We start from the raw sequence: 24,488 nt of genomic DNA, 5'->3' as shown, positions 1-24,488 counted from the left end.
CCAGGGACTAAACCACCATCCAAAGAGTACACATGGATAGACCCATGGCTCCAGCTGCATATATAACAGAAGATGGCCTTGTTGGGCACCAATGGGAGGAGAAGCATTTGGTCCTGCCAAGGCTCGACCCCCGAGTATAAAGGCGGGTAGGAGGGGAAGGGTGGGTTGTTGGGTGAGAGAACACCCTCATAGAAGAAGATGGAGGGGGGAATGTGAAGGGGGGTTTATGGACAGGAAACTGGGAAAGGGTATAACATTTGAAATGTAAATAAAAACTATTTAATAGAAAAAGGTAAGAAGACAATGATCAGAAGAGAATAGAGTGGCAGTAGTTATGACAGTGGTCATTATGACGAAAGAGCAGCTGGATAAATCCAGAGAGCATCTGGGGCTGATATAGGGGTGTCAGTGATAAAGACAGCCAGGGCTATGAAGAGCTGGAGAATGAGACAACCAGGTGCATTCCTGAAACTGGCCAATCCTTAAGAGCCAAGAATTTTAGCACCTTAGCCAAGGATCTGTGATACCAGCCACTTTCAAGGTCACAGAATCACAAAGGCACTGCCTGTTTGCTACTGCCAACCAGAAGTTGATTTTGAAAATTTCCAAACACTGGGCAGGCAGTTGATGTTTAAATCCCAGAAACATAAGCCTCCAATGCAAAACCTCAGGACCACGAATCTCTGGCTTCTGAAGGCTTTAGCCCTTGTAAACGCTGACTGTACTAGACAGTTTTCTAGGTCTTGAGTGCTTAACTATAATAAAAACCCCATCTCGGCTCTCCATGACTCCTATCTAAGTAGTGGAGAAGAACCTTGGTCAGCTGGTGTTATCGCCTTGATATGGGTGCACCACGTATGGGAGTTTTGTGCTTAGTGGCCACTGAACAATTGTTTGCTACAAAAGTCATGAGGTTGGGACTTTCTCATTTAGTGAGATTCATCAGAAAGGAATGTGAGCTTGACTGAACTGTGATTTTTTTTTCATAGTGAACACACTGTTTAAGGGAAGTGAAGAGGTTTCACAATCCCGAGATATTGAAAGCGATAAATAAAACTGGGAGGAGGCCTGGCTGTTTCAACACTCCTCACCCCAAAGAGACAGCACAGTAAGAAACACACAGGGCTTCTCAAGAAAGGAAACAACTCTTGAGAGTGTCATAGCCACTAATATCTTTCCTTCAATCCGGCTGTTCAGTTTGTCCCTTGCTGACTTATCTGCCTACCTAGTCAAACCAAACAAGCCACTGCTTGGGTCACTGAAGGTCTTGGGATCCGAACATCGCTGCAGAGATTTCAAGGGAGGTGAGTCCTGTCTGTTCCTTAAATATACAATCAGATCTCTCTGTGAAATATAAAGGACTATAGAAAAAAATCGATGTTGGAGGGTGGGGGCACCAGGGCTGGTGCCAGCTGCAGTCACCGCATTGAACCGGCTGTAGCTGGTTTCAGATGCTTTACTAGGAAGATGACAGATGACAGAGTAAAGATGCCATCTCTATTCCTAGGACGTTTCATGAGTTAGAATTTAAAACTGGTCTTCAGTTACCTTCACTGTAGAACGCAAGGGAGCAAGGCGATTGCAGTGAGTGACGGTCAAAGACAAGACAGAAACATAAAAAATGATGACTAAAACAATGGTAAATGAAAACCACACTTAAACATGAATATACTATCCAGTTTTGTGGATATACAAAACTGAGACTGATACAAAACATGAAAAGTACCATTAGCTTTTAGAGGAAATGTCCAGTTTTGTGAATACAGTGGTTTAAACAGTGTCTTGACATTTTTATGTTTAGGTCTCCTATCTCCCTTCTATATCAGATGTTAGACACAATATTTGTCATACTCTATTCTTCATCCCATGCTGGAGATGACCTCTAATGGAGCAAAGTTATACTTGTTCACTGATACTATTTTTTTTTCTTTTTTTCAGAGCTGGGGACTATTTTTTTCTACAATTTTCCTAAATTTCACCATGTTTTGCCTTATTTTTCAGTAGTTGAGATATTCATAAATTTTAAACCATAGTCATGACTACTCAATGTAATACTTGTTTAAATTTATGTTATTGCTTGATATTATTATTGTTTGAAAAACAGTTTCATTATCCAACACGGGTTTGCCTGGAACTTAGCGCATAGCTGAAGCCAGCCTCAAACTTATAGTGCCTCTGCCTCTGCCTCTGCCTCTGCCCCGTCTGCCTCTGCCTCTGCCTCTGCCTCTGCCTCTGCCTCTGCCTCTGCCTCTGCCTCCTGCCTCTGCCTCTGCCTCTGCCTCTGCCTCTGCCTCCTGCCCTGCCTCTGCCTCTGCCTCCTGCCTCTAGGCCTTGAATAATAGATATCTACTACCATGCCCCTCTTAAATGTCTATGATTATTTGGTATTTTACTACATAGTACTATTTAATGTCATGGGAGTAATGTAGTTATAAAACTAAAATCTGGGTTATTATATAATTAACATGGTTTCACTTTTCTTGGGTTAAAATCTTTCATTATTAAGTAGCGAGCCTCCAGATTTTATGATAATTTCTTGGGTGGTTCTTAAATATATTAGTGGAGAATCTTTGTGCCTTTAAATTACACTTTCAGCATCAAATTTTTCTAATATTTTTTTTAAAAAACATCAAATACATTTTATCAACAACACAAAGGTATTGGGTTTTTTTCCTAAATCTCATTTGTGTTTTTGTTTCAATTGTATCTGGTTTTTTTTTTTTAATTTTTTTTTGAGAGAGAAAGAGAACTATGTAGACCAGGATGGCCTCAAACTTAGAGATTTCTAGCAATACCTGCCTCCTAAATGCTGTATATTTTTACATTTTTATTTTAAATGATTTATTAATTTCTCTAGCTTACAGGCCTGTATATGAAACATTATAAAATACACATGCACACATAATCTGTAGTAGTCTAGTTTAAGTAAATAACATTTCCATGTCTTCAACAACCAATAGTTGTATCTGTTAGGATTTCAAATTTTATTTTCTAAATGTATCGAACTATATTATTTACTGTTATGTCAAACAGTTGGCCTATTATGCTAAATAAGAACCAGGGATGAGACTTACGCTGTGTTTTGATGTCCTTTATTGAACTTCTTCATGTTTCTCCTGCCTCTGCCTCTTCCCCTTTTCTACTAACCACTATTCCATTCCACTCTTCTACGAAGTATATTTTTGTAAATAACTGAAACATGAGGTATTTGTCTTTCTGCATCTGCCATGTTTTTACTGAACACATTTATTCCCAGTTTTATTCAAATGCATTCAAACTTCGAATGACAGAAATTCATTACTTGAAATGGTTAACGAATACTTGATATGTGTTTAGGGGTGGTGAGCAGTTGTATACAAGTCACAGTATGCATTTGGAAATCACAGGACAACTTTGGGGAGTTGTTTCTTTATAAAATTTCCAGGGATATAATCTCAGGCCATAAGGCTTGTACAGCAGACACTTCTCCCTGACCTTTTAATGTATACTTACCATGCATGTGTTTTTTGTTTATTGTTTCTCTCTCTCTCTCTCTCTCTCTCTCTCTCTCTCTCTCTCTCTCTCTCTCTCTTTGTGTTTTAAACATTGGGGGTGGGGATAAAGTCTCACAATTGAGAATTGACATGCACTCCTGATCCTTCTCTCTCTACTTCTCCAGTACTGGGTTTTCATGCATGTATCATGCTACCTGGGTTCTTATTTTCTTTAACTCATCCACTAAAAGATATTTAGCATTATTCTGTATTGCAGCTATTGTGAATAATAATGCAATAAATATACCAGCATAATTGTCTTCTATGTATCGCTCTTTCATCTCCTTTGGTTATATAACCAGTTACTAGAAAAAGTGGAATACACTGGTTATGCTTTTTGTATTTGAAGAATTTCTTTATTAATTTCTATGGTGGGTAAACTAAATTATATTTCTTCAAACAATGTGCCATATTTCCTATCTCTCTGAATCCTTTTCAGAATTTATTTCTTCACTGTGTAATAATAAACATTAGAAGAATCTATAACATAGCTTTTAATTAACTTTTTATATAATTTTCATTTAACTTTCTCTGATGATTAGAAAAACCCAAACATTTTTTCAAAAGTGTATGTTTAGTAATTTTAAATTTTTTCTTTATTCCTAAGCACTTAATACAGGTTTACAGTGAAAAATCAAATCGTTTTGTAACTTACTCCAAATCCCCTATATTTTCCCCTAACACATCCCCAATCCAACCTCAATCTTCTTTTGTCTATGTATGTGTAAGATAACCCACTCCATCCAATTGCTGCTGATAATGTGTGAATAGAGGTGGGATGATCCTCCAGAGCTTGGGATTTCTACCTTGGACCCACCTTTCAGAAAGTGTGATTTTCCTTCCCTCTGCTAATAGCTTGTCTGTAAGGGGTAGGGACAAAAGACCTCGGCCTGAATCTGTGCTAGAATTATGAATGACTCGATTTTAGTATGGAAGGATATATGAAAAGCTATATGGAGATATACTATTTCACAGTCCAACTAAGAATTAGAGGTATAACTGGGTACTTGTGAAATGAAGGAAGGCTTAAATAAAAATAGAATCATGGAAAAGGAGTAGGCAATAGATAGGCTAACCAAAACCCACAAGTTAGTAAGATAATTTTAAAAATACACCATAAAAAGAAGTTTGAACAGATTTACATTGTGTGGGTGGACAATGTCACTCCTAGAAATCAAGGATTATTAAATGAGTATCACAGTACAAAATGGGATTGCTTCACTACAAGATATGGACCAATGAGGTCCCACAAGTCTCCAAAAGAACACAGGCTATTGCCATCGCGCTTGGTGACCCAACGTAACTGCATACTAAGACTGTATTGCTAAGGATGTTTCACATGTGATTGTTTAGTTCTTTAGCCCGTCCCCCATTTGCTTTGCATTGTTTGTGCGGTCTTAAGCAGTTTTGAGTAGTCATCTTTTTTCTTTTTCCTTCCTTCTTTCCTTTCTTCCTTTGATATGTTTTTGAGTTTCATGTATTTACAATGTCAATTCATTTGTCACTGATATTTACAATGCCAATCGTTCGTAACATTTGCAATGCCAATAGGAAAGTAACTTTCAGAAATATTCTCCTCCATTCTGTAAAGATTCCTCTGCTTCTGGGCCTCACTAATATAACCCAGACCTGCCACAAATGTGTGGCTCTACAAAGTTACCGGTTTAAAGATACTGAGCACTGAAGGAAAAAGATTGAACAAGTGTTGAAATGCTCCCAGTCAATAAACATTTTGATTCTGCCGGAGGGAGTCCGAAGAAGTTCTGTAAAGCAACAGGAAAATGGGGCAATGAGAACTGAAAATATACTGACCTACCCCAGGAAAAAGATAAGATTACTTACAAATGTTATGGAAGACAGTAGTGGGAAAAGGGATGCTGTGCTGTGGCCAGAGGTTCCCATACATAATGTGGGAGACTGCAGTCCATTTTCTCATTTATCGCATTAGTCATTAGTGTGGATTGAATATAAAATTCTCTACATGGCTCAAGCATTTCAACACTTGGGAAACAGCTGTTAATGCCATTTGTGGAGGTTGTGAAGCCTTTGAGGAATAGGGCCTACATGGCAGATGTAGGAAGATAGGCCAGGGCTAGGCCACCTGGGTTCTATCTTAAAGACTCTTGTTCAACCGTATCTGTAGAAACTTAACAGGCTATGTTAACAAAAACTGGGTCCCAGGCACCAAGATTTACTCACTGTGAGACTGTAAGGCAAAATAAACATTCTTTCTATATGCTACTTCTGGCAGGTATTCTTGTTATAGTGTCAAGAAAAGTAACCAATATAGACATAGTAGGTACAAGGAGTCAGCCTCTGACAGACAGACAACAAGGGAAAGGTTCAGGCACCTAAAAGGAAGAGAAGAGAAGCCACAAGCAAATACTCCTAATTTCTCACACAGAAGCACATCTCCAGACAACTATTCACTACAACTACCCGTGTCCCAACTCAGCTATCATTATTAATAACGATTGTTGTAAAGGTTTTCCTAATAATGCAATTCCTTCCCAATATTCCTTGTGACCTAAACAGCTATTATGCTGCTCTCTTTCTGTGAAGATACCTATGAGCAGTATTTCCACATAGCCCACCCATTCCCTTAGACATGTCTTCCTTTGGAAATTTCTGAATACATGTACAATAATATATACCACCTTTTTCTTCCAGGCTCACCCAACAACTTGAAAGATGTCAAATGAATATAAGAGAATTGTTCTGTTGAAAGGACTTGAACCTCTCAGTAGTTATCATTTTAGCTTATTTAAGTCATTGCTGGCCAGTGATTTAAAACTGGAGAGACACATGCAGGAGCAATACACCAAGGTCCAGATTGCTGACATGATGGAAGATGAATTCCCAGATGATGCTGGATTGGGCAAACTCATCAAATTTTGTGAAGACTTACCAGCTCTTAGAAAACGTGCTGAAATTCTTAAAAGAGAGAGAATACAAGGTAATACTGAACAAAGAACTCCCTGTCCCTGCCAGTGTCTTACTATCTCTATTCCCTTCATAACCTTGAGGTCCACACATAGCTGTCCTATCTCTGGTTGACACCTCAAAGACCAGGGTCATATTGGTCCTTTGGATTGGCTCCTGAGGACATTCTTCTTCCAGTGGATGTTTGTAATTTAAGGAGTATATGTGGTATATATTTTAAAGAGAAAAATAGAAGTTGATCAAAGATTGGGGTTTCAGATATAACATAGATGTTCAAATTGAATAAATCTGAATTATGAAATTATGACTTATGTTTAAATATATATTAACAAATTTTCTCACCTATTCCTTAAGAATACTAATATAATTAACCCTCTATTAACCAAGAGAAGTCTATCAGGGCTGGGATTTGCTCAGTGTGATTAAATATAGCCTTGGAAAAAAAGAAGGCACCAAGTCACCACTGCTTTTCATATAATTTGAGTTGAGTTGAAAGTTAAAATCCACAATAAAAGTTTATGTCAGATTTTATTTTAGTTAAAACGTGACCAACAAATTGTGAGTATCTCATTTTTTTCACACAAGTTTATGACCCTGGATTTTCAATGAATATTTTACCAGTGGAAGGGGGGAAGCCCTGTATGTATTATCTGAGTGTAGTAGGGCACTATAAGGAAGGGGGAAATGTTTGAAACCGGAAAGGGAATAAATCGAAATGTATATAAGAAATATCAATAAAAAAAAATATTTGGATGTCATTTTGTTGCAGAGGATTTTAGTTTCATGTAACTAAAATTGTTTGCAAATAAATTATTGTCAACAAGAAGTGAAAAAAAAATTTTGGATTTTTTCTTATTTTTTATTGAATATTTCTTTATTTACATTTTGAATGTTTTCCCCCTTCCCGGTTTCCCCTCTGGAAACCGCTATGGCATCCTCCATCCCATTACCTCTATGAGGGTGCTCCCCCACTCACCCATAACATCTGGCCTACCTACTTTGACATTCCCCTCTATACTGGGGCAGCAAGCATTCACAGGACCAAGGGCCTTCCTCCCATTGATGCCAAACAAGGCCATTCTCTTATACGTATGCAGCTAGAGCCATGGGTCCCTCCATGTGTACTCTTTGGTTGGTGGTTTAGTCCCTGATGCTCTGGATGGTCTGGTTGGTTGATATTGTTGTCCTTCCTTTGGGGTTGCAAACCCCTTCATTTTTAAGAGAATGGTAGAGAATGGAAATGTGGAAAGCTTAGCTGACACACATGGCCTTCAAGAGGAGGAAGGGTTTTCTCATTTCATATGGACACATAAAGAAAGCATTGACTAGTGCGAGAAGGTATCGGAGGTTGTGCCTTTAGTGCTGGGTAGCTATAATAAGCTATGGAAGAAGCACTGATATAAATGCAGCAGACAGGAATTGGCAGGAAAACTAGATGGTCCCTAGACCATGTTTTGGTTTATGTAGACTTTCTTCTTCATGCATTTGTTTAATAAAAAAAATCTCCCCATCCTAGTAAGAGGAGAAACCCCACGGGAAATAAATAGGCAAGAACCAGGCCCAGCAACACCTTCATCAACTGCAAGCCGCATGTTAGCGTCTGAAGGATGGAAGACTTCCAGGGCAGAGACCTCCACAGCTCAGGCAGAGACCTCCACAGCTCAGGCAGAGACCTCCACAGCTCAGGCAGAGCCTTCTACAGCTCAGGTGAGCCTGGGAACACTGATGGGCTGACAGTCCAGAGAGGCAGAAGTGATTCCTCTTCCCCCTGCTCAGTCTTTAATGTACTCACTGCTTTATCAGTTTCTCTTCAAGCTTTCAGTGAAACTCAGGATAACTGATCATGTGCCATTAATGTGAGTTCACTCCTACTAGAGACATCATGAACTTGAAAACCAGGTTAGAGCCCTGGTTGTTCCGTATTTACTAATTCAAATTCAATTGCGTCCAGAAATAGAAATAATAATAGAAAATTGCACATATAACTTTTCTTCTCCCTTTATTTGACAAAACCACTTATGCACACATTTTTATAACTATTAATGATCGTATTTCAGACATGGCCAGAGGGTGGGTGCTACTCATTCAAGTTCCCAACAAATTCAGGCATAATAAATCTACAACCTAATAATGAAGACATACTCTGCTCGATTGATCCTAAGACTCATTAGCAAGGCAATGGATGTACTTTCAGAAAAGAAAAAGTATGAGCGAAGGAAAGACCGAAGTGAAAAAGACCAAGGCATCAGAGAGACCAGATCAGCCTCCCTGTCCTGAAGAAGCCACAGCCAAGTGTCCGTCCCCAATACCCCAGACTGCGTCTTTGGCTCCATGTAACTCTCCTTTGGCTAAGGTACTCACTTTCTGCTCCCCTTTCATTTCTTCACTATAAATATCAGGAACAGTTCTTGAAATTCTGACCATGTCACCCACTTATCCCTGTGATATAATTAATCGGGACATACGCAGAAGCTGCACATGATATAGATCATCATACAAAGGCAGAAACAGACACAAAAAAATATGTAATAAAGAATTTGCTGACTCATTCCTTTTGTTTGGGTGAGAATACTGAATGGAGTTTGTCTCTTTGTTTTGATCCCAGGTAGAAAGAGCGCGTGCAAGTTTTAGTCTTAATGGATGCCATTTCTCCTCTCTTGTACTAACAAATCTTTTTTTTATATGACCAACCTGTTAACTTTTCTTTAACACATATTAGGTACTCACTTATTCAGAACAGTTGGCACAGTGTACAGCCATTCCACCTTAAAAGACTGTAAGTGTCTAAACCCATCTATCCTCTGAATTCGAGTGTTGGTATTTTGCTCTATCCTTAATATATCCCTCCAGAAGTCCTATCCACACTGGGTAAAAAATTGATAGTGCTTATCTGGATAATATGCTCTTGTTTTATTACCAGTTATGGCACAGAACTAATGTTTGTGTTTTCACTTTGCTGTATGTCTTTAAGATTAAGGTTTCTCCATTTCTCCTACAGATAATCACAAACCTGAGAGTCCTTTGAGTGCCAGAAATATAGAAGCTATGAAAGATAGGCAAGGGCTGTCTAGTCCAGTTAAGGCTCTTGTGAGACGTAGAGATCATAAAACAAATAAATAAAATAAATAAATAATACAGCTGAAATGGGAGTAACGAACCACATCTGATTGGTTTAACGCCCACTCCATGAGATGGAAACCAGACCAGACACCGCTGATGTGGTCAGGAATCTGAGACTAGATGGGTCATGTGACTAGGAGAAAACCTACTACTATTATTCTACTAAAGGAACATAGCAATAACATGAATCTTAATGATATGTTGCCATACTTATAGAGCAGTGCCTCATTTGGTTCTCATCAGAGAAGCTTCTTGCCATGAGTAGGAATTAACACAGAGACCCACAACTAGCCTATATGCACACAGTGAGAGATTTTAGAGTATTAGGTCTTCAATGGCATTCTTTATCAAATTTGTCTCCTCAAGACTCAGGGACCTATGTGGAAGAGAAAGATGACTTCGGGGAAACAGTTTCTCTCAGATAAGCAGGACTAATGCACACATGAACTCAGAGACTATAGTGGTACACAATAAAAGAGCAAAGATTCAAGCCAGACAGGGTCCCAGAACTGAGAAAAGGAAGTGGAAAGAAAGCAGAGGACGAAGCAGAATGCCATGCCTAATAAAGAAACTATTTTCAGTTGATATATACTAACAAATAAAAAAATCTGTTTTCTCCAACAGATGATATCAACCACAGTCTAGAGCAGGCCCCATAGCCAGGGGTAGTTGGCCAAGACAAAGAGAAGTCCGTGTGTTATTTTGTGGGCTTTTTATTTTGTTTTGCTTGGGACTTTTCTTTTCTGTTTTGTTTGGCTTGGGGGGGTCTATTTTTATTTTATTTTGGGGAATAAGAAAAAACAGGAAGTTGAATGGAGTTGAGCAAGAGTCTGGGGGAAATTTGGGGGAGAGAATCATGATCAGTATATGATGTATGGAAAAAGGAATAAATACAAATAATAGGGAAAAGTCCAATTTTGGAGAAGAAAATGAGCATAGTAAGAGAAGTTAAAGAATTTGTACAAGTCCAGGAAAAGAGACCATTCACCAGAAACAGTAAGTTAAAGAAATGAGCTGTAATGTAATATCACATTGTTATTCTTCCCCGGTCAAGCTACCTTCAATTTAGGCTTGTCAAATTATCATCAGATTCAGTGTTAGCTTAATAACATATGGGAAGTAGATGACTGATGCCTCTTATTTCTTCTGGGTACTCATTGATGGAAATAAATGATTTGTCACAGAAGGAAAACCACAACAGCATCAGCATCTCTAAGCTCCTTTTCCTCTCTCTGTCCCTCCTCCTTCCCTCCCTCATCTCTTTTTTCCTTACCAGGAGAAACAAAATTAGTCAGCTAAGCAAAAACAGAAACAATTTTTACTCACCCCAGAACTTGCCATTAAGATAATATATCAGTTTTTCTCTGTATTTCTTCATATATTTTTATAATTGCGTACAAAAAGCTTCTAGTATAATATGTTACAATAGTTATTAGTTTATTACTTGTTTTTTTTTCAATTTAAAATATCAGGGATATCTTCCAAGTCCCTAAATTAAAATGCATATAATATTCTAGAGTGACATCAGTATTTGTGTGTATTTATTGAATAATTCATTTTAGATTGATTATCCACTACCAAAAAGTCAGTTTCTCCTTCAATGAATATCACTGAAATGTGTGCATTAAGGCTCATTTTATAGTTTTCATGATAGGCTACTAATTTATTTAATACATATTCAATAGATTTCTTTTAATTTGAATCTAGTCATTGCAACTTAATTACTTATATATAATCAACACCACTAATTGCATTGCTTTTCGGTATTTTTTAATGTTATGCTAATTTGTTGCACTGATCAAAAAATTAGATCCAATTGAACACAAATCATTCATAGGTGTGTATGACATGCTAGATCAGACTATTCACATCTCCTTGGGTCTGTGGAGACAGCAACACTACCTCCATATTCAAAATCTATGGAGGTCATAGCTTTTCATTGCTTTGCATACTGTCTAATAGTTAGGTAATATTCTCTCCATTAAAACACTCCTTTGAAATCCAGTGAGCTCAGATCACTAAACTGAAAAGTGATCAGATCTTATCAATTCTCTCTGGTTTTGCAAATCATTGCTTTTGAGGAAAACTCTATCCCTGGTTAAGGACATGGCTCTAACCAAAGTAACTCTAGTTGAGCCTATCTAAAAGAAGGGGCTGTATTTAAAAGAAGCCAGCTAGTATTTTTGATTATTTAATAATAGAAGATTGTTGTATCTTGTGGAGATATACTGTGATTTATATCCTCAAAATAACCCCAAGTAAGTCAAGTGGTAAATAAAAACTTTGACACCTTTATGGTATATGATAATTATTCTCTATTTTCAACAACATTTAATATTCCACTTTTAGCTGCTTTGTCCATAGTGTAAAGATTATATTTGAATTAATTATAATTTTACTTAAGTACTTCATAAAATTGTTCTCAACAGCATATGCTGTGTTTGTTTTCACTATTTTTCTTCGTTTTAGAAAATAACTATGCTTTTCAGTGAGAGTGTTTAAGCATCAGTGTGTGGAGCCCATTGCTTCAATTCAGTGGTCTTTTGGTTAACTTAAAAAAAAATCCTGTTTAGCTTATCTTTGGTTTTACAAAGTATAGAATTGTTAGGAATAATGTTGAGATTGAGATTTGTCTTATATAAAGATTAATTAGTATTTGCTAATAAACTTATATATTTTTATCCCTGTAAGTGTTCAATGGAGAAACAAAATATACAGACCCAAAACCAGAACATTCCCAGAGGTGTTGTTCTCCAAACAGAACCCCTGACAGTGATGGTGCTCAAAGCAACGGACCCATTTGAATATGAATCAGCAGAACATGGAGTGAAGAACATGTTTCTTGCTACAGTGGTTACTGTAGACCGGTATTTCCATGTGAAAGTTTTCAACAGCAACTTGAAAGAGAAGTTCAAAAAAAATAATTTTATCATCATTTCCAATTACTTCAAGAGGACAGACATCCTGGAGATCAATGAAGCTTCCCTTGTGTCAGAGGCTGCTCCTGAAGAAAAGATTGCAGTGCCCAAAGAACTAATCAAACGTGCAAATAAATCTGCTAATATCCGTGATATTAAAGAGGGTACTTCTAGGGATCTGTTTTATGGAGTGTTTACATTAATCAAGGTAATATGTGTAAACTTGGTTTTTTAACTTTTCTCCACCAATATCTGGAATCAAATACAATTTTCCATTTAGTGCTTAATGACAGTATTGCAACACAAGACTCTACCTTGGCAAGGGAGAAAAAGGGAAATCATCAAATAGATTGAGGAATAAGATTGGGTGGTTTTTTTAACACTCGATTCCCTGAGATATCTGTGAAAGAGCTCTCTGGGAATGATTTATCAAGATACTTCAATTTACTACTTACAAATAGCAACCCTCTGTCACAGTGAGCAGGAATGTGACAGGGCACAGGTTGGTGCCATGCTAACAGTCTCTATTTGAAGCTATAACTCCTAATCACTTTTCTCTTGGCAGTTTTATGGCTCTTTAGTAGCTCTTTAAAAAAAGTCCATTGTTTTATAGCATAACTCTGTACAGACTACACATATAAACATAATTGAAAAGTTTATGAGTAATAGTTTGAGTAATGTTCAATACATTACAAATTGGATACTGCTTTTAAAAATTATCTGAACAAGTGCTAATATTGATTGTGACAATTTTGGAGTCATAAATACATTAGATGGCACCCTCTTAAACTCAAAACCATTCAATAAAATGGTTTAACATATAGTACAATGTTGACCATTGTATATTATTCAAATAGCTAAATATTTCTGATTGGATTAGCAACTGAGAACTATTATATGAAGTGACATTTTGGAGGCAAATCAATCTACTTTTCTAGATTCACTAGATCTCCATATTTACTAGATATACACAGATATCTATTTGACACATCAGTGGTAAAATTCGGGATATTAGCCTTCAGATAAAAATGATACCTTGGTGAATTGAACAAATGTCCTAAACTAGGCAGATTTATGTCCCTTTAGTCTGTCTTTTTTTAAAGCTCCTTTTTTAAAAAAATATTCCATTGCTTTATAGCATACCTGTTACAGACTATCCATGTGAGCACAGTTGAAAAGTTTATGAACAATAGCTTGAGTAATGTTCAGTGTAGTACAAATTGGGGACATTGGCTTACTTGGACATGATACTGTAAAAAGGTAGAAAGAGTGTCTAAGTGAGTGAATTACTGAAATCTTAACCTGTTCTGTAGATTTTCTATAACATATTGAATGAAGGAAGATAAGGAACAAGTGCCCATTCATCACTTTATGAGCAGAAGATAGGAAGATGGCTGCCCAAAGTTCTGATCTTTAATCCAGGATGTTGAGGAATAGGAAGTAGTAGAAAAGGAAGAACATTTATTGTCCTAGGACTTCCAGGAAGAAATCTCCAAATCAAGAAAGCAAATCATTATAGTTGTAGAGAAATGGCATGAGGAGACTGCTTCCAGCTTGCAAACTGTGAGGAAACCTAGGATCTTTGTCACTCTCAGCAGACTGCTAGTGAGGAGGCATACTTCCGTGAGCACAGAATCCTACTGTTCTCTTGAGTAAGCTGCAATCCTGAGGAATTGGCCTTCTTGTTCCTACTCTGAAGAGAAAGTTGCCTTGTTTATAGTTTAATTAGACACCACATCTCAGAGTTGGACTGCAGAAAGATTTCTCAGACTGCAAAGAGGTTTGGGTCACTTTGAACCAAGATAAGCCATTGCTAGGAAAATAGCACCTGGTGGAAAATTGGAAACTGGGGGAAAAAATCTTTTCTTCCCCTTTGCCTTTAAAACTCCTTGAAACTTTGAATAAGCATTGTCTGACTTGACGGTGTATCAGCTATGTCCTCATTAATGATACTCTGTCCTTAGGACCTGAACACTCTAAATGTTGACAATAGTTGACTTCTATGGGAAGACTTCACTGAATACACCTGTTTGTCTATTCTGTGACAGGTTTTATATATTGCTACGATTTGTTCCTAGTAAATAATTTTTTGAATGTATAATAATGACTGTGGAAGAGATAATTTTCAGAAACTGAATGTTACTTTTACTTTTGCAGAAAAAAGTGTGCCCAAAGAACACAATCTATGAACTAAAAGATGATACAGGAAATATAGAAGTGGTGGGGAGTGGAAAATGGTACAACATCAACTGTAACGAAGGAGATAAATTCCAACTGTTCTGCTTTCACCTGAAAACAATTGACAGGCAAAAAAAATTAGTGTGTGGAGAGCACAGTTTTATCAAGGTAGGAAGTAGACAGTGGATAGATTTGCCAAAGAGGAAACTGACTTCTACTTTAAGAGTCTGAACATGAAGTTTTCAAAATGTATCTGGGGTAACAAATTCAGATGATACCCTTATACTCGTTTTTAAGGGGAGATTTTTATAAATGAATATTGAAGAAATAACCCAAAAACATTCCATATATGCTAACTTACAAGATCTATGAAGAAGTTAGGATGGCATGGAAATAGACTTCCAAGTGATTAAGAGCAAGGATGTTGACTATTCAGATGCGCTTTGTATTGCCAGCTTTAATAATTAGGAATTGGCTGATCCTGAAAAAGTCAAACTTTAAATCTCAACTTTAAGAGAAGAAATATAAGTTATCACGGTGTCTAGCACATCATGAGAAGTGAGTAAGGTTCTATGTCCTTAAATTTGTGAAGACATGAGGGGGGGCAAGGAGGGAGGGAGTTGGGGAGGGAGAGATCTAAAAATTATAAATGGTTTGAAAATCTATGAAAGTATGGATTGGCCCTGTCAATTCCACTACATATGGAGGACAAAGACTCTGAGAACATGAGTCCAAAGGATTGGTTAAAGGGTCGAATAAATGTAGCATTGTCAGAAATAAGGAAATGTAGAATACTCGTTGTAGAATAGGTAAGCGTCGAAAGGAGTTATGAGTTTGAGTGCTTAGACACTTTGACACATTAGTGAGAAGAATTTTTGTACCACTCTTGAAATTGTGTGTGGCAGAGAAACTTCATTTTCAGGCAGCAATGTTCGTTAAACACAAGTGTGGGCTGTTATATGCAACGTATTGTACACATACATTAAATGTTGAGGAAGTTTGAAAGCTGCTTATGGAATCTTAGGTAGTTTGAAAATCAGCATAGATGTGCACCGTTAAAACCTGCAAAGGGTATAACTTAAAAAATCAGGCAGTTACTTTATGAAGATAACACAGAAGCTGTTTCATAATCGAAATAAGCAGAGGAAAGATAAATGGGGCTTTGATCAATGGAGATGACTACTTTTTAAGAATAAAAGACCCTTATGGTTTTATAAAAACCTGGTTACAGTAGTGAGAGAGAAAATATGTTCAAAGAACATCCAATTCAGAGATAACGTGATGAGATTGGATAAATGATGCTGATACTAGTACTGGGAAAGAAGAACACGACGTTGGAGAAGGGAGCAGATATATGCTCAGACTGATGTTGATTTTCATCTGCCTATAGAAAATTTCATAAATATCTATAAATCTTTATTCAGACAAGGGATCTATACAAACAGACCTGAAGCAGAAAATAATTTTAAGTATATTTTTAAATTTAGAAATATTTGACGAATCTTGGACTTGGACTATATCTAAAAAAATGTACAATAGATTTTTACATTTACACTAATAGAGAACACCCACCAAAGATTTACTGTGATCTGGAACTTTAAACAGCAATAGAGAGATAGGAATTACTTCCATTTCATAGATGAAGTGACACGTGCTCAGGAATAGTCACTGACAGTGAGTAGTGGAATGGAGGTCTACCTCGGCTTCCTGGCATTGCATACAGATCCTTAGACAAGATGAACACAGAGATCGGTGACGGACATTGTAAATCACAAGACTGTGGGGAATTAGCTAGAGGTAAAGTATACTACAAATTAAGATGAACAAATGAAGAGGCCAAGATAAATTGAAAGCTACATGAAACACAGATGTAGAACATTGAAAAGAGGAAGTCAGTGACAGCATGGATCATGGCAGACATATTTATCAAGGGACTCTTGTGAAATAACTATGTTGAAATATAAAAAGTGACTTTAACAGAATGTATACCCCAGATACAGCAGTCCAGATACAAATGTTCCTGCATTTTGACACAAGGAGATATACATTAGTTGTTCTATTTTGAAGATCAATCGAGGCAAAAATCCATGAGTTCCCACTCAACCTAAAAACTCAGTGCAGTAGAAAACCAGGGCTTCATGTAGTTGGGCTTTGGTTTTTCTCTTGTTTTTTGTTTTGGTTTACTTGTTTGTTGTTTGGGGTTTTTCTGTTTTTCTTTAAAGATTTTTTTATTTTATATTTACTAGTACACTGTCACTGTCTTCAGACACACCAGAAGAGGACATCAGATCCTATTATAGATGGTTGTGACAACCATGTGGTTGCTGGGAACTGAACTCAGGACCTCTGGAAGAGCAGTCAGTGCTCATAACCACTGAGCCATCTCCCCAACCCTGTTTTGTTGTTGTTTTGGTTTGGTCTTGGTTTTGGTTTTTTTGTTTTTTTGTTTTTTTGTTTTTTTGGTTTTTGTTTTTTTGTATTCTCAACAATGCTTAAAACAAAATGTATCAATTCTTTTTATTTTTTTTATAATTCTCCTCACCGTACCTGGATAATAGTTAAACTACTCAAATAAACTCAAGTTGATCAAGAAGATCCATCTCTTCAGGAACCACATAGGTCAGAAAAGGGTGGCCCAAAATAAGGCAACACGATGAAGTAGATGAAGCAAAAAAGATAAGCAGCCTTTGAGAAGGCAAAAAGGTCAAAGATGGCCCTTGACGAGAACAGTCAAGGATGAGTGAGTGGAGAACTAGAAACAGTGCTTTAACTCAATTGCCTGGATTTATTGAATCTCTCTCTGTCTCTTGCAAGGTCACCAGGGCTCGGGAAAAAAAGGAAGCAGCCACTGCCCATCCAAGCACAAAAAAGGAAGAAGAAACCCACTACCCTAAAGACAAATTCAATGCTTTTAAAGAAGAGAAATAAAACGATCACGTCTAAATAATAGCTTTAGTAGTACATTCAAGCATTTAATGGTTTTCATAACTGATTTCTGATTTTGTATTTCCATTTGCAACGTTTTTTATTGTTCTGTTTTTCTATGAAAATAGCACTTGATTTAATTTTTCTATTGTAAAAGTAATAAACATCTTTTTAAAGGGACATCAATACAACATGCTGTGTGTCATTCTGTGTTTTGTTTGTTTGTTTGTTTGGTTGGTTGGTTGGTTTTCTTTATCTTTTATTGGATATTTTATTTATTTACATTTCAAATGTTATCCACTTTCCTGGTTTCCCCTCTGGAAACCTGCTATCCCATGCCCCCTTCCCCTGCTTATATGAGGGTACTCCCTACAGCTCCTACCCAGTCCATTGGACAACCAGCCCTTACATTTCCCTACACTGGGGCATCAGGCCTTCACAGGACCCAGGGCTTCTCCTCACCCTTATGCCCAACATGGCCATCCTCTGCTATACATTCAACTGGAGCCATGGGTCCCTCCATGTGTACTCTTTGGCTGGTGCTTTAGTCCCTGGGAGCTCTGGGGTATCTTGTTGGTTGATATTATTGTTCTTCCTATGGGTTTGCAAACCCCTTCATCTCCTTTAGTATTTTCTGTATGTCCTCCATTGGGTACCTCTTTCTCAGTCCAATGGTCTGCAGCAAGCATCCTCCTCTGTATTTGCCAAGCCCCAGCAGAGCCTCTCAGAGGGAAGCTATACAGGCTCCTGTCAGCAAGCATTTCTTGGCATCTACAATAACGTCTGGATTTGGCAACTGTAGATAGGATAGGACCCCAGGTGTGGCAGTCTCTGGATGGCCTTTTCTTTAGTCTCTGCTCCACACTTTGTCTCCATATTTCCTCCCATGATTCTTTTGTTCTCCCTTCCAAGAAGGACCAAAACATTCACTCTTTTGTCTTCCTTCTTCTTCAGATTTATGTGGTCTGTGAATTGTATCTTAGTTATTCTGAGCTTTGGGGCTAATATGCACTTATCACTGTGTGCATAGCATGTATATCCTTTTATTATTGGACTACCTCATACATATAGTCACCGAAACCAGATAAGATGGATGAAGCAAAGAAGTGCATTCTGACAGGAGCAGAATATAGATCTCTCCAGAGAGAGACAGTCAGAACATGTCAAATACATAGGCAAATGACAGCAGCAAACCACTGAACTGAAAACGGGACCCCCGTTGAAGGAATCAGAGAAAGGACTGGAAGAGCTTGAAGGGGCTCGAGACACCATATGAATAACAATGCCAACCAACCAGAGCTCCCAGGGACTAAGCCACTCCCCGAAGACTATACATGGACTGACCCTGGGCTCCAACCTCATAGGTAGCAATGAATGGCCTAGTAAGAGCACCAGGGGAAGGAGAAGCCCTTGTTCCTGCCAAGGTTAGACCCCCAGTGTAGGTGATTGTCAGGTGGGTGGTGGTAAGGGAGGGTGAATTGAGAGGGGAACACCCTTATAGATGGGGAGGGGGAGCAGTTAGGGTGCTTATGGACAGGAAACCAGGAAAGGGAATAACATTTGAAATGTAAATAAGAAATACCCAATTTAAAAAAATGGGAAAAAGAGAAAAAGTTAGTTTTCTCTACGAGGGTCTCAATGGGTATATAAGCCACTTCTAAGGCCAGATCTCAAGCTTTGCAGTAAATTGCCAACACAAAATGAATTCAATGGCAATTTTGGTGGTTCGTTGCCTCATGTTTGTCAGCGCTTTTTCGGTTGACTGCTTTCAAATAAAATGTTATAGTTCCGTGTGTGTGTGTGTGTGTGTGTGTGTGTGTGTGTGTGTGTGTGTGTGTGTGTGTGTGTGTGTGTGTGTGTGTGTGTGTGTGTGCCAAGGCATTAGTTTCTGGTTTTGTGTTTCTCTGGGAATTATGTGTGAGTGAATATGTGTGTCTCTGTGTATATATGTAATTTTTGGCTGTTTTTCTGCTTGTTTCTTTTTACATATTGTCATTATATGCTTGTCTGTGTTCTAATGAAAGGGAAAAGGTATGGTTCTGGTGGGTGAGGAACTGAGGAAGATTTGAGAGAATTTGGGGAAGGTACATTGTAATGAGAATATGTTGTATGGAAAAACTATTTCCATATAAAATAAAAAGAGAATAAATTTTTAAAAAGTCCTTCTAAACAGAACATCATTAGCACCGGCACTAAGGCAACCAAGAATCAATAAATGGCACCATGTGAAGTTGGAACTCTTCTGTATGGCAAAGGATGGCATCATTCAAGCAAAGCAGCAATGTAAACACTGGGACCAGATCTTTACCAACTATACTTCTGATAGAGGGCTACTATCCAAAATACATGAACTCAAAGAACTAGATAATCAATAAAACAAATATCCCAATTACAAAGTGGGGTGCAGATCTGAACAGAGAATTCTCAGTTGAGGAAACTCAAATGGCCAGGAAGCACTTAAATATTCAAAATCCTTAGCCATCAGAGAACTGCAAATCAAACCTTTTTCCATATTTCATCTTATACCTGTCCAAATGACTAATTTCAGTAAAATAAGTGACAGCTCTTGCTCCAAGAGTTGAGTTAGGGAAAGAGTTATCTATTGCTGGTGGAAGCAGAAACTTAAATAGCTTATTTCGGTCTCCTTTAAACATTTGCAGCACAATTTACACTTTTTGCTGTTATATCCGAGAACCCTTTTCCAATTCAAGTCCATAATATTGCATCCTTTGCTTTCTCTAGAAAGTTTGATGATTAATCTTTTTCCATTTATTATTTGGTGACATATAGTCTCACTGTGTAACTCTGTATGCCCTGGAACTTACTATGCAGAGCAGACTCACAAACTCACAGGTACTACCTGCTACCATGCATGATGCAGATAGGCAATACTCGATTCTTATCTTACATCAGGTCAAAATATATATTAAAAGAAACTAAAGACCTAAACAACTTTTTGGTCTCTCAGGTTCCACTCTCAATCTCAAATCTTTTTTCTTGATAATTATTGCCATATAATGTATGTGTACATATATGTGTGTGTGTGTACGTATAGACACATGATTGTATATTTTGCCTTAAATCCAAAAACTGAAGGCTGATTTCTCCCATGATATTCATGCCACTACTGTACCACCATGCATGTCTTGCAAAACTAACCATGGTTGTGATCTGCATCATATGATGAATACCAACGTCACCTTACATGTAAGTTTCCCATGACTAAGTCTTTCTTTCTTAACCTATAATTGCCTGCTTCATTTTGGTCCGAGATATCTGTATGACAGAAAAAATTTCCAAATATTTATCCAATCCCTACACATCAAGAAAAATGCATTTTTAGCATTCTTTTGCTTTGTCTGTAAAAATACCTTCTGCACAGTGGATTTAGGAACATTGCTATGAACTATCTAGTTCAGTGAGAGAGATTTGTGTGCTACAGATAAATGACTATGAAATGAAGTTGCTATGCAAAGTAAAAATGGGATAACTCATCCTCATCCTTGCCCCATGTTCTTGCTTGTTTGTTTGTTTGGTTGGTTGGTTGGTTTGTTGGCTTTTGAGACAAGGTCTAACTATGTAACTCTGGTTGAGTCCTGAGCAAAGAGAAATTCATTTTGACTCTTGCAGATCGTAAAATAAATTTTCTGTTATAATTCTAAACAGGTAAAAAAGTAGAAGCCTGGTTATTCTGTTTGAAAAGTGTATAGAAAATTTGGTGGTTGTGGTGAGTAACTGGCTGAAAGAAAAGGAAGGGACATGAGCTCCCATGAAATTTTATGGAGAGAACAGCATGATGGATTTAAAAGTGTGCTTAGTATTATGTCCATGTCAAAAAGCATGTGCGTTGATGAACATATACTGGAGATAATTTCTCACATTCATGAACATATGCTGTCTTAATGATTTTATGTGGATAGTTAACATTCTCTTCCACTCTCTTCAATATCAGTTAAATGAGCAGCGTTTGACCCACTATGAGATGTTCCATCATTTTGAAACTTTACTGGTTTTATAGGTTTTCTTTATTTACATTTTGTGATGTTAAAATGATGAAGGACAAAGGACAATAAGAAAATATGATGAAACACTATTATTGGATATGTTCATTGCCAAATCTGCAAAAATATGAACACATTATTTTGTGTTATTAATAGTAGGTTTTAATTTTAAGATACTGAAACACGCACATTTATTTTCTCTAGGTATTGTACAAAGAAACTTGTGTTCAGTTTTTCCTTGGTAGACAAAAGGAAGATTTCATCAGAAATTCATTTTTTAGAGTATTTGAAAGGCTTTAGGCAAAAACCCTGGTATAGGACTTCAGTATGCTTGAGCTTAAATTTTAATTAATTAATTAATTAACTACTTAGTTTGTTTGTATTTACAACCCAGATTTTATTCCCCTCCTGGTCCACCTCCCACTGTTCCACATCCCTTACCTCATCCCTGACCCTCTGTCTCCACAAGGATGCCTCCACCTCATCCACTCCACTCACCCCACAAGACCTCTAAACTCCCTGGTGCCTCCAGTCTTTTAAGGGGTATGTGTATATTCTCTGACTGAACCCAGACCTGGTAGTCTTCTACTGCACATGAGTTGGGGGCCTCATATCAGCTGGTGTAGGCTGCCTGGTTGGTGACCCAGTACCTGAGAGATCTCAGGGGTCCAGGTTAATTGAGACTACTGGTCCTCTTACAGGGTCGCCCTCCTCCTCAGCTCCCTCCAACTTTTCCCTAATTCAACCACAGGGTTCAGCAGCTTCTGTCCATTGGTTGGGTGCAAATATCTGCATCTGACTCAGCTGTTTGTTGGGTCTTTCAGAGGACAGTCATGATAGCTGCCTTTGTGTGAGCACTCCATAGCTTCAGGAATGGTGTCTCGCAATAATATTTCAAATGTTGATTTGAGAATTTTACCCCATTAGATCAATCTTGCTAAATTTATTAGATTGACAAAATTTCCAAATACTGATAAATCTACCACAACCTTAGGAGTCTGTGGTTTATTTTTCAAAATCACAGATATGTATGCTCACACATGCACATTGAATGTATACTGTATTTGAACATGAGAAAACGCATGTGCATATGGAATGAAACATAGTCCATGATATTGTTTATAGAGCTTTGAAGGACAAAAGGCTATAAGAAAATATGACACAACACTATTATTAGATATGTTCATTATCTGCAAAAATATGAAAATATTATTTTGTGTTATTAATAGTAGTTTTTATTTTTAAGCTATTGAAACACATGCACTTTTTTCCTTTAGGTATTGTACAAAGTAACTTGTTTTTAATTTTTCCACCACTAAGAAATCTTTTGCTAAAACTGTCTTAAATAGGGCCAGACAGATGGCTCAGTGGTTAAGAGTACTGACTGCTCTTCCAGAGGCCCTGAGTCTAACCCACGGTGAACTCACAGCAACCACACGGTGGCTCACAACCATCTGTAGTGAGATCTGATGCCCTCATCTGGTGTGCCGGAAGACAGTGACAATGTACTTTTATAGAATAAATAAACAAATCTTTTAAAAATCTTTCTTGAATAAAAATTGACAGTAGTTGTTACTTGACCTGCAGGGTCATTCATGAACAAGCTGATAACATTTTTCTTGCTTCTGTTAGTCTCACTTCACTTTATGATATCTTTCTTACATTTCAAGAAAAATGCTAGTTATCTTTAGGTCTTCTTTAATTTGTCCCTGAATAATGTTGCAGTGTTTTCTTTTTATTCTCTCTGTGATCAGGGCTTTAAATTTGGGGGTAAACAAATATTTTAATTAATACATTAAAACTTTAATAGACCGCAGCAGATCTCTGCTCCCAGACCCGTGGGAGAGACCTTACGCCTGGTCAGGTGGGCACTCCTGAGGCTGCAGAGCAGAAGAGACCACCAACACTGCCCACCCCTGCCCACATCCCTGGCCCAAGAGGAAACTGTATAAGGCCCTGGGTTCCTGTGGGGAGGGCCCAGGAGCAGCCGGAGCCCTGCCTGAGACACCGCCGGAACCTGAAGGAAACAGACCAGATAAACAGTTCTCTGCACCCAAATCCCGTGGGAGAGAGAGCTAAACCTTCAGAGAGGCAGACACGCCTGCGAAACCAGAAGAGACTGTCCTCTGCACACATTACTGATTCCAGAGGAAAACACCAAAATCCATCTGGAACCCTGGTGCACGGAGACTCCCGGAAGGGGCGGCGCAGATCTTCCTGGTTGCTGCCACCTCGGAGAGCCCGTGGGCAGCACCCCGAGAGCGAACTTGAGCCTCGTGACCACAGGTAAGACCAACTTTTCTGCTGCAAGTGACCTGCCTGGTGAACTCAAGGCACAGGTCCACAGGAACAGCTGAAGACCTGTAGAGAGGAAAAACTACACGCCCGAAAGCAGAACACTCTGTCCCCATAACTGACTGAAAGAGAGGAAAACAGGTCTACAGCACTCCTGACACACAGGCCTATAGGACAGTTTGGCCACTGTCAGAAATAGCAGAACAAAGTAACACTAGAGATAATTTGATGGCGAGAGGCAAGCACAGGAACCCAAGCAACAGAAACCAAGACTACATGGCACCATCGGAGCCCAATTCTCCCATCAAAACAAACATGGAATATCCAAACACACCAGAAAAGCAAGATCTAGATTCAAAATCATATTTGACCATGATGCTGGAGGACTTCAAGAAAGATGTGAAGAACTCCCTTAGAGAACAAGTAGAAGCCCGTAGAGAGGAGACACAAAAATCCCTGAAAGAATTCCAGGAAAACACAATCAAACAGTTGAAGGAATTAAAAATGCAAATAGAAGCAATCAAGAAAGAACACATGGAAACAACCCTGGATATAGAAAACCAAAAGAAGAGACA

The 24,488-nt window shown here is 38.0% G+C and overlaps 1 protein-coding gene across 1 annotated transcript; it reads left to right on the top strand.

The window, feature by feature from the left end:
• Mnda (myeloid cell nuclear differentiation antigen) lies at positions 1-17,805 on the top strand. The gene is made up of 8 exons (XM_032915458.1): positions 1-146; positions 1,230-1,304; positions 6,204-6,489; positions 7,993-8,183; positions 8,671-8,829; positions 12,288-12,722; positions 14,672-14,860; positions 17,507-17,805. Exons 3-8 carry the CDS (start codon positions 6,225-6,227, stop codon positions 17,618-17,620), a joined length of 1,353 nt encoding a protein of 450 aa, XP_032771349.1. The 5' UTR covers positions 1-146; positions 1,230-1,304; positions 6,204-6,224; the 3' UTR covers positions 17,621-17,805.
• Positions 17,806-24,488: the final 6,683 nt, after the last annotated feature.

The sequence above is a fragment of the Rattus rattus genome, chromosome 10 (assembly GCF_011064425.1).
Source record: "Rattus rattus isolate New Zealand chromosome 10, Rrattus_CSIRO_v1, whole genome shotgun sequence".
In the NCBI taxonomy this organism is placed as follows: Eukaryota; Metazoa; Chordata; class Mammalia; order Rodentia; family Muridae; genus Rattus; species Rattus rattus.
Note: the sequence above shows the minus strand (reverse complement) of the source record. Positions and strands in the feature narration are given on the sequence as shown.